Source organism: Molothrus ater, chromosome 6 (assembly GCF_012460135.2).
Source record: "Molothrus ater isolate BHLD 08-10-18 breed brown headed cowbird chromosome 6, BPBGC_Mater_1.1, whole genome shotgun sequence".
NCBI lineage: Eukaryota > Metazoa > Chordata > Aves > Passeriformes > Icteridae > Molothrus > Molothrus ater.
This window is the reverse complement of record NC_050483.2, coordinates 28,642,677-28,653,678: the sequence shown is the minus strand read 5'-3', so window position 1 is coordinate 28,653,678 and position 11,002 is coordinate 28,642,677. Positions and strand designations below refer to the sequence as shown.

General features: G+C 48.5%; 1 protein-coding gene across 8 annotated transcripts in view; it reads right to left on the bottom strand.

Annotated features, from left to right (window-relative positions):
• Positions 1-371: 371 nt before the first annotated feature.
• SLC8A3 (solute carrier family 8 member A3) overlaps positions 372-11,002 on the bottom strand; it is a 113,307-nt gene continuing 102,676 nt past the window's right edge. For 6 of the 8 annotated variants that reach the window (XM_036383832.2, XM_036383836.2, XM_036383837.2 and 3 more), the window contains 4 exons: positions 4,474-4,598; positions 3,845-3,944; positions 2,492-2,767; positions 372-2,171 (listed from right to left, as the gene is read on the bottom strand). In XM_036383832.2, the coding sequence (XP_036239725.1) occupies positions 1,795-2,171; positions 2,492-2,767; positions 3,845-3,944; positions 4,474-4,598 (878 nt within the window). In that variant the 3' untranslated portion in view covers positions 372-1,794. The remainder of the gene's footprint in view (positions 2,172-2,491; positions 2,768-3,844; positions 3,945-4,473; positions 4,599-11,002) is intronic. The other 2 variants (XM_054515163.1, XM_054515164.1) reach the window with 1 other exon arrangement.

Genomic DNA, 11,002 nt, shown 5'->3' with positions numbered 1-11,002 from the left:
ATATTTCACCTGCGTTTTAAGAACCATCATTGCCTCCATCTAGCGACCTGCTATAATGTTACGTCTTTTTGTCCATGACAATCTTGTTCCCATTGCTTTTTCCCTAATCCATGGGCACCTCCTCCCTGCCTCCTGGGGCAGTCAAAAGCACGGCAGCAGGCAGAACTTTACCCTTTGGCAGCCCCTCTCTTACTTTCTGCCTCCCAAAGTTTGGCTTATTTTAGGGAACTTGATGAAAATGGTTCCCTTTTACAGCACCTGTTTCATGATAGAAGAAATTATCTTCATCTCAAAAACACTTTACAAAGAGTAGGATTTTAACATTCTCTTACAGGGCTCTCAATTAAGAAATATGTTTCTAGATAGCACTGTTTATATAGATATAGGTATAGTTTTTATTTATTTTATTACCAACCCAACATTTCAATTTGCAGTTGTTGATGTAACTTATGACATACTCTCATGGTGGTGGGTTTTTTTCTTCTTTATCCTTAAAAAGAAATGCATTTCAAATTAAAATGATGCTTTTTTTGTCTGTCTGGTGTTCCTAAAAGGTATTTGAGATGATGTAGGAGTCCTGATGTGGGTGGCAGTTTTTAAGCCCGTACCTGTCAATGGCCTGGAGACCACCAGCGAGGTGCAGGTGCTGTGAAAAATGGCGCAGCGACAGAATGGAAGCACAGCTCTGGGTGGGATGGTGCTGGGAACATATGGGCACACTATCCAGGTTCTCCTGAATTCATTTCCACCTCTGAGCAGGAGGCCCACGCAGCCAACCTGCCACCACCATCATCCCAAGGAGCCACTGCTGTTTTCCCTGTCCCCCTTGCTCCCCCCAGGGCAGGATGCTTTATTTCTTTAACAGTTGTAAATTAACATATTTTTCTCTCCCTGCAGTGCCACGAGCTCAAAGTTAATTATACAAAGAGAAATGCCATAGTCAAAATATACATGACACATATTGTATTAGAGGGTTGGGGTTTTTTCTCCTTCCTTTTTTCTTAGCCCAGGCAGGTGATTGAGATGCTACATGCTCCAGCTTTTGTCACTAAATGTGTGTGACTGTGTGTCTGTGTTTGTATTAAAAATATATCAGTCTTGGGATGTTCTTAAAAAAGAAAGAAATGGAAGGCAGCAGGGGAGGAAATGGGTAATAGTGAAAAAGTTTTTTGACTGTGTCATAGTCTTTTGTGGCTTCAGAAATACACATGTTCAGTTCCAGCACTGATGGCAGCTTGAAGCTTTGAGTTTAACTTTTTAATATTTTTTGGATTAAGTAGTAAAAAAGAAAAGAAAAAAAGAATCAGCGTGCTCCCCCAGAACCAAAAAGCAACGAGCAAACAGAAAAAAAAAAGAAAAAAACCCCCACAAATTCCTGAACCAGACTTCTGCAATTCTCAACTAGTAAAAATGAGGAAACATCTCCTTACAGTGGAGGGGTGCTCAGCAGGAAAGGAGATGACCCCCTGTGGGAGAGGTGGCCTTTGGAGATAGTTGAAACTTTCATAATTTCATTGAATAGGGTCAGTGCCTGGATTTATTGTGTTTTATTTCAACACTTGCCATTGTTGCTTTCTTTTGTACCATTTTTGGATGGGTTTTGTCTCTTTGTTTTTTTCACTCTGTGATGGTTTTGCCCTTCTTGGCACGCAGCTGTCCGACGGTCTGGGCAGCGGCAGCCCCTGACAGACGGCCGTCCAGTCCCTCCAGTGAAACTGCGCTTCCAGGACTGGTGTGCGGTGAGGTAACAGAGGAGGGGTCCCTCCCCCGGCAGCACCGTCCCTCCACCGCCGCCTAAAACCCCTTGATGTAGCAATAGGCCTCCAGGGTGGCGAAGAGGATGTAGAGCAGCCAGAGGCTGACGAAGAGCAATGTCGTGGCCACTTTGCACCCTCGGGGGCCGCCCAGCTCCCCCCCAAGGTGAGGCCGCCGGCGGTAGAGGAGGACGCTGATGCAGATGAAGGCGAAGATGGTGAAGAGGGTGACGGAGAACGCCAGGGTGCCTGCTGACACCTGGAACTCCTGCCCCTGCGACGCCCAGTAGATCGCTGCCACTGACCACGCCAGCCCGATGCCCAGGAAGACGTTGACAGCGTTGCTGCCCGTGACGTTGGTGATGGAGGCATCAGCATACATGTCCTGGACGGCTGCGGCTTTGCTGGCAAAGGTGTCTGGGGTTGAGGGAGGAGGGAAGGAGAAATCACTGGGGGTCCAACAGGAGAAACAGACAACCGTTCATGCCTGGGGGACAAGGGAGGCTCAGGTGTGTCACCAACCAGGTTAGGACACAGACCAAGAGGCGCACAGTCCCCTCCTAGGTTCAGAGATCCCATGTTGTCAAAAAGCAAGGTGCAGACCTTGCCTGGAGACAGGGCTTTGAGGATACCCTTCCCAGACTAATCCCATCCCATGACAGAGCTTCTCCCCTGAAATCAGGAGCATCTCTAGAGGATTTACCTCCCACCCCATCCCCTCCCCACGGCCACCCCACCTGGTACAGAGGTGCCGAAGGCGACGAAGACAACGGCAGTCACCGAGTCCTTGAGGCCAATGGTGCAGCCAAAGTGGGAGGCGAGGTCGCCGATGACGGCCGTGAGCATGCCGATGATGAGAATGGAGACGATGAAGCAGGCCCAGCCATTGCAGTACTCGGTGGGGGGCACGCAGGCAAACAGCACCTTCCAGAAGACTGTCAGGAAGTGCATCACGTAGTCAAAGCAGGATGGCAGGCGCTCCTCACCAGACTCATCCTCGTCCTCATCACCTGCTGCAAACAACATGGAAGGAGCGGTCCAGCATTCATTCCATTGGGGCAGCTCATGCTTGTCTCCTCCACCCCAAGGCTCCAGGGACTCTGTTCTACTGGGACAAGGTGGAGTGGTGCTGGCCATGACAGTGAATTCAGGGCACACCAGGTCCTTCAGTGATGGATGAGGCTTGGCAAAAAGAATGTCTCCTAGGGACCCCAGAGCCCTCAGGGATGGGGAACAATGTAATGGGATGTTGTACCCACAGAGGAGCAGCCCTGTCCCTGTCCACAGGCAGTCACACAGGAGGTAGTCAACCTGTGGTGATCACCATTGAGTGGCATGAAGAAATTATGCGGGCAAGTGATGTTTTGGACCAAAACTAGTGGAAAGTAATAAAATTGGAAACTGGAGAGATCTTTTGATCCTCCTTCTCCAGAGCACAGGCTGGGCTATCCACTGTCTCCTATACAGCTGGGTGAAAAACACCCCTTTGAGGCAGATGTGAAACCAACCATCAAGGAAAGGTTCAGAAAGATGCCAAACTGCCATTAATGGCATAGATGTGCCTAAAACACCTTCCCCACAGCTGCCTGGCTCTGAAAGCAGTGAGCTCTCTCATCAGACAACAGCTGGCAAGTCTCTGGGCCTCTTCCTGTACCAGCAGCTGCCTCATGAGGCAACATCTCCAGTCTTCATGTGGTAACTCTTCCTACTCCCAGGAACTCTACTGGCTATGACAGGACATATCAGGACATCTCCCAGTAGGAGCTACCTGCACTGGCCAGGATCCCAGCCAGGATGGGATTTTGCTGCCTGCACACTGCTCATCAGATCACTGAAGCAGCAGGAGCACCATCATCTGACACAGCCTTTGAAAGCTGGCCTTCTGGAGGGCTCTGCACCAGAAGATGGATCTCCTGGGCTCCTCACTAACATACCTGCAAAAGCCCACTATATTTGGAGCAGAGGAGCTCTTTGGACTGGCTTTGCTGATGGGTGACCACAGCTGAGCATCAGTGACCAGGGAGATGCTGTCATTCCAGGATGCATGAATCCTGTGGATGTTCGTATGGATTTTCTGATGTCTCACTCACCTGCGCTCACAGTAATGGCCTCCATGAACTGGTCCCTCCAGGAATGTGTCCCTACAACCAAAGCCAGGTTTGTCTTCCTAATCAGCTTGTCCACGGTGCTCTGTTGTGGGAATAAAGATGCACAGCAGTTAAACCAGCTGCTAGTGGGCAAGGATGATCTTGCAGTACATTGTGGTCTCACAGACCCCTTCCAAACTATAGAAGTGTCACAAGTCTCCTACTAGCTAGATTAGGCCATGACTAGGGTTGAGCCCACCTTCTCACTGGACTGGCTGATCCAGACCTCACCAGAGCCAGCTTGTTTGCCACATCTCAATCCTGAATAGGTTCCTTCTTCCCTCAACCCTGCCTCACCAGAGACAGCTTTGCTCCTGCATCCTCCTGCCCACTGGCTTCTTCTGCATCCATCAGGGCCTTCTTGCCTTTCTCTGTCCATCCCCACCAACCAGCAGCTGCTACTTTTGACATTTCTTGTAGACTTCATCCACCCTTAGCTGCATTACATACTTCTTTTCCTCTCTCAACAACCTTTTCCAGCACATGCTGCCTCCTCAGTCCTGCTCTCCAAGGCTGCTCGACAGTGCCACATGGCTTTCCCCTCCTGGAGGACCCCTAGGACACCTACTGACCTTGAACTCATAGGACTCCTCAATGATGACTTCCAGTTTGGGGTGCTCGCCGAGTATTGGTTTGCCCATCTCTGCTATTCTCTTGGCTTCCTCCTCTTCTACTGTCATCTTCCGCTCAGCCACCTCTGTGAAAGAAAGGCCAACACCAAGCTGTGGGCAGCAGCCCTCCAGGACCTCCAGGGCACCATGGGGGCTTGTCTGCAAGGCCTGAACATGGGCTGCTGCAGACTCCTCACAGCAGTTTGGGGGGCAGTGGTGGGGTGTTGGACCACAGAAACAAAGGACCGAGATTTCTGAATATCAGTCACCAAGAGCATAAGCAATGTGGTTTTAATTTATTAACAAAAAAACCCTTAAATGTTTCTTCAGTCTGCATTGGTGCTCTCAGTTGACACCCACTCTCCCATCACCCCTGCAGTAGCCACAGTTTTGGGGAGAGCAAGGTACCAAACCATTCTGCCATTTGGCAGAAGTGCCCTTTAAGACCCTTCTAACACCCTGACATGCTCCCTCATTTGAATTAACAAGAGACAGAGCCTTTTTTCCCCCTTTGAGTAGAAAATCATGGGTGGCTCCTTGTGCCACTCAGTGCTTGATCTAACACTCAGACACACAGTCACAACCACACGTAAACCACACATGAATTGGAAAAATGAACAAGTAATGAAACAAGTAGTTTTTTCCATTCATAATACTGCAAAGGTGCTAAGGCACTGGAACAGGTTGTCCAAAGAAGGTGTGAATACCCTGTCCCTGGAATTCCAAGACCAGGTTGGATGTGGTGTTTGAACAGCCTAGGGAAAGGTGTCCCATGGGAGTGGGGTTGAAACCAGATGATCTTTAAGATTCCTTCCAACACATTCCATTCTGTACTTCCGTATTTAGTTTTTGCTGAAGGAAAGTAAACCAGGACCCTGGGTCAGCAGCATGCTGAGATGACCCTGTGTCAGGCTCAATCTCGCTGATGACCCAGCTAACCCAGCAAGGTGCCTCAAGAGGGTTCTGGTTGCCCAGATGGGAAGGAGCATCCCAATCAGATGGAAGGGTGCCTAGGCCTGGCCCAGGTCTTGTCTTCCACCCACAGCCTAAGTGCAGGAAGATGCTGATGAGCTCTCTGTAAAACTGACACCTCAAGAAAGGGGCTGGCTTTCCCCTGGCTTTCCCGTGCCTGAGCAGTCAGGGTGTACAAGCTCCAATACAGGGCCCAGCTGAGCCTGGTAGTGCAAGCTGGAGCTCTTTAGAACCTGGGAGGGCATATCACCAAGGCAGAGCATCTTGTTCTGGCTAAGCAGTGGGTCAGATGTTACCTGAGGTTTCCTGCAGAGCTTACAAATGCCCAGGTAATGCCTCAGATGTGACCAATCTCATGTGGACTCCAACAGACCTCATACTACACACTAGAAGTCACATAGAAATTATGCAGTCACAGGAAAATCTATTTATAAACTCTGACTTCTCTCTTCATCTGCCTGGCTAGATTGACTGCAAAGGCTGTAAGCCTTGCCAGACCTCCTGTGGCAGGTGACATTATTATAACCCATCACAGAAACAGAAAAGTTGCATCCATCATTTAAAATCAATGATGTACATCAAAACCATCACTGCCTAGCTCCAAGACAGCATCACCTGCATTTAGGAACCCCTGTAAGTTTAGAAAAAAATTGCACATACACAGGAGCACAGCACCTGGAGAAAAAGAGAGGCAATGCAGGGGGATGCAGGGGGCACACCTTTTCACTGAAAAGGTAGTTAAGATCAGAATGGGCTGCCCAGGAAGGTGGTGGAGTCACCATCCCTGGAAGAGATCAAGAAAGAACTTAATGTGGTACTTAGTGCTATGGTTTAGTTGACATGGTGCTGTTTTGTCAAAGGTTAGACAATGATCTTGGAGGTCTTTTCCAATTTTAATGATTCTACAATTCTATGATTCTTTGAAAATGTTCTGCTTTACACTACACTTGGAGGCATGAACTGATGATTATCAAGAACAAGATGCAAGGTACTTGTATTCAGTGGAACAAGGAGTCTCATATCATGTACATCTGTTTTTCTAAGACACAACAAGAAAGTCCAGTGTCTTGCTCTACCTGGGAGTGTGTGAAGATAAGCTGTGTCCATCAATGAAAATGCAGGTGGCTCACACATCATTTGCCATAGCACTTATGACATGACTTTGCTTCTGTCTGAGCTCCTCATAACCTGAAGGTCAGGGGCAAAGGCACCCTCAGCTCCACAAAACCCAGCTTGGCAGATGAGCTTGAGCACATGCTGACATATGCTGACAATACAGAACTGAGCAAAAGCACTACGGCCATCCCAGAAGGGTTGCAAAGCCCAGACTTGGTTGACAGTGTGACTCACTACAACCTTCCCTGGAATAAACACATCTGAAAAGCTGCAGTCACAGTTGGCAGCACAGTCCCTTAGGCTCCTGCCCGCTAGCTGCAGTTGCAGAGCGCAGAAAGCAAATACCTGGAATCTGAGGAAATGCTCTGAAAATAAGGAATATCAGGCAGGATTTCCTCAGCTTACAACTCCAGGAGAAATGATGCAATGAAACCTCAATCCCCAATCTAACTGATTACAAAAGCCTTTGGCATGGTAAGAGAACATAGAGTCTCACGCAAATGTTGTGCCTCTAGGCAAGGCTGAACTGCAGGCAGGTCTGGAGGCACATGCAATGCAGCAAGTTTTCTTATCTCCACAGGAAATGGTATCCAACACAGCTTTATCCCAGAACCTGGCATCTTGCTTATGCTAGTTTATGTACTTGCACCAGGCAGGACAGTGGAAGATGTGAATCCCTCCCTGAGGAGGAAGATCTCCTGCATCTCCTCTCTGTGTGTGCCACGTCCAGGGCGGTTGGGCAGGCTGCATGGGAACGCCTGCCTGTGTTCACAGGACCTTCCCCTTCTGGCATGTGGCTTTGATGTCTCTGCAAGCCACCTGTGGATCACCTACTAATGCAACAACCAAGGCAATCACTTGCCAGGAAGCTTTTAGAGTAAATCAAGCAACACAACCATGTCGAAGAGTGTCTGTCAGCCTAGGGGCTACATGCTATCATGAGCACAGGACCAGAGACCCCACAAAGTGAAGGTGGTGGGAGTCTGCTATTCCAGAAGGCACCTTGCCAGCAGACTAAGTGCTACCAGAGGCACCTTCAAACCCTAGGTAAGCCACTCGGAGTGAAGAGACAAGCTGACTGGCAAAGGAGACCTTCAGCCTATTGACAGCACACCCAGAGAAACATGAAAAAGGGAGGCACTGATGTCACCTCCTCTTCCATGTGTACGGTGAACAGGGTGCAGACAGAAGAACATGGGCACCCAAGATGGCACATCAAAGTGCATCCTGTGGGGACAAGTGATTGAACATGACTGCCCAGCTAGGTCTTTCAATGTCAGCTGCAAGCAAACCATAGGAGAACAGGCACAGGGAGCACGTCCAAATGGGTACCTCATAGAAATGTTAATAGTGGAAGCTTTTGGATAAGGAAGAAAGAAGGTAATTCCTTAATGTCTCATTAAAATTCAGTCACATTTGTGAACGTGCAACAGGAACGTAAAGCACAGAAACCTGACCTAAACCTAAATTTCAAAGGTGCATCTGAAAACATTTAAGCTGCCATTGTATTTTCACTGAGGCTCCATCCTAATGTAGGAGAAAAACACAAGACTCCTATGTCAGTACTGTACTGGATCTTGCTCAATGTACTTATGCAAGTGACCCATAGGTGCTAAATATGAGGCTGACTGTTCTCTGAAATTAAGGCAGTGGCAGGAAGGACAAATTTAGGAGCCCAGCTGATATTTTTTCTCCAGAACCTATACTTGCCATACAGTTAATGTGGGCTGAGCACCTTCAAAGAGCAATATGAAGCACCTACATGATTCCACCAATTCTGCCCACCTATTGTTTAGGACACATGAGCATCTTGGGGTGGGAATCAGTGTCAACCTCTGCAAAACACCAGATCCCATCCTAAGCCTGCTCCAGGCCTGTTGGGTCTGCCTGTTTCAATGGGATGCTGAGGGCTGAGCTGAGCCTGTGTGTACTGACCCAACAGCTGAGAAGGAATAAACTCTTGTACAACACCCAGTGGTGAAGAACAATCCCAATGCTCTGGCGTTTCAGGGAAGCACTTCAGCCAGCACAGGGTGCACCAGCCTGCCTACAGAGCCACAGGAGGTTGCTATCCTCCCTTGCTTCCATCAGTCCTTGCAATCTATCAGGCTGCTCACTTGCTGCAAGTGTGGAATATGCTCCCACACAGTCTGGTGTAGGGCTGGGGTCTTGGAGGGCTCCTCCAGGAAGCAGAGACAGGACATCCGTGATGTGTCACACATCACCCCAGTATGGCCGCCTGCAAAGAAGACTACCAAGGGCTGAGATAAATAGAACACAAAGTAGGGGGAGCGAGGATGGGGGGGATTGTATGTTGGAAGAGAGATTTTAATTTGGAAGGTCAAGTCTGTCAAGGTGAATGCTGCCAAGCTGCAGCTTAATTATTAACTAGCCTGATTTCTGTTTGTATCTGCATCAGTACCTACTTTTCAATGCGGATTGCACCCTGGACTCCCTGCTGTCAACTCCAATTAAGCCTGATAAGGTCTGGCTGTGCCTATCGAGAACAGAGCTTGCCAGGACCTTCTGGGCTGCCTCTACCTCCTCCCTGGGAAGGAGAAGGTGGCCAGAGAGGGGTCCCCTAGACCCTGTCTGCTCTGGCACCTAGGTATGTGCTACCATTGAGTGTTACAAACCTCTCTGGGCAGCAGGAACACACACAGGCTGCTGAGGCCAGGCAAGCTGGGGCTGCTGTGCCAGCTGCTGCACCAAGGTACCCTGCTCCTGGTGCCAGGGAGCCAATGAGGTAGAGAGAATATGCTACAAGCAAGTGAGACAACAGGTGTGGTAAAATCAAAGGCTGGGTGGGAGGAATGAGGATCAAGTACGCTTTTGCTTGGGCTGTAGCAACAGCCACAGCTGATACCCACTAGGTGCTGGACTGTGCAGGAAGCAAGAGGATAAACCACTCCATGCTCTCATTCTGCCTTGTTCAGACCCTTAAAGCTACGACAGACAAGAGGGCTGAGCAGCTCCTGGTTATGGTCCTGCCACTGATGTGCTCTGCAGCCCTGGGCATGTCTCTGCCATGCTCACTGCCCAGCTTTCACCCCACATCCCTCTCAGTCTGTCTCTCTCAACTTATGTCTGCAGGGCCATCCCAGGACTTGAGCTGCAGTGATCTGCAAAGCACTTTCAGACCTGCATATGACAGGCCATTTCTTGGGGTCAAAATACTGTAAGCATATCCCCATCTCATTGTATTTCTTCCAGGGAAAGGGGAGCACTGAGCTATGTTCCTACATCATGCACTGCTGCCCACTCAACCTCCTTCAGAGTTGGGAGGGAATCAAACAGGAACTAGACATTGCCTATGGCCTCCTGGCCACATTATAAATCAAAGTTAGACAAAGTCCATTTCTATGGTGTAATCTGCCCACTGCATCTTTTGAGCTGAAGCAGGCAATGGGAAGGCCCTGTAACACCATCAGAGAGGTAGATACTCATCACCTAGGCAATGCTGCAAAACTACCAAACCATGGACAAGTTTGTGTTCCCTGACACTTGCTGAATAAATTGGACTAAAACCAGCAATGTATTCATGAAAGATTGCTTTGAAGGCCATTTCACACTCTTCAAGCTATCTTGTCTCCATCCATTTCTGGAGTGGGCTTGTATCTGCATGAAGGTCACCCCTTTTGGACACTATGCTGCTGCGAAAAAATTAAAACAATTAAAATGGGATCTTTTTTGTTGTGGCTTAATAAGAGATAACCCTGGCTAAAAAAAGTAAATAGAGAGCATGAATGAGTTCCTCTCTCCAGTGCATTGTCAAGCTGTCAGTCACAAGTGGAGAAGACTTCTGGCTAAAAGACACTCTGGCTTTGGAGATTAGCATTTGGATATGCCCTTTACAGAAGCACATGTCCACATACAAGCACTGGCAGCCTAGGCTGCCTTCTAAAATGTAAGGAATCTGCTTACTTTGCCCTGAAAGCTATTCTTGAGACATGATACATCCCATGTACATGCCCAGCATTCCTTAATGGTAACTGGGAAATGATACACATTCATGAGAGGGAGGCTAAGGCATAGGGCTGGGAACTGAGCATTATTCCACTCCTGGCTCTGCCTTGAGATTGCTGCTGACATGACCATCCCTGACTGGCCAGACAACTGGCATCTCTGCTCCTCAGTCTTTCCCACTGCTAAGTGGACATGGGAGTTTTAATGCATAAATAAAGAAATATATTTAGACGTATTTTCTTGGAACTTGATGAGTATATAGAAATGATGATATAGAAGTATATACCATATAGATAATTCCATAGCCCTTTAAAGACCTAGATCTTTAGAGCCCAAGAATTTTCAAGCAAAGGCTGTGCCCAAGCTTTCAGTGACTTTTGCAAAGGCTGGAAAGACCTTGAGAGCAGCTCTTCTACTGCTGGCAAAGGCAGGGACA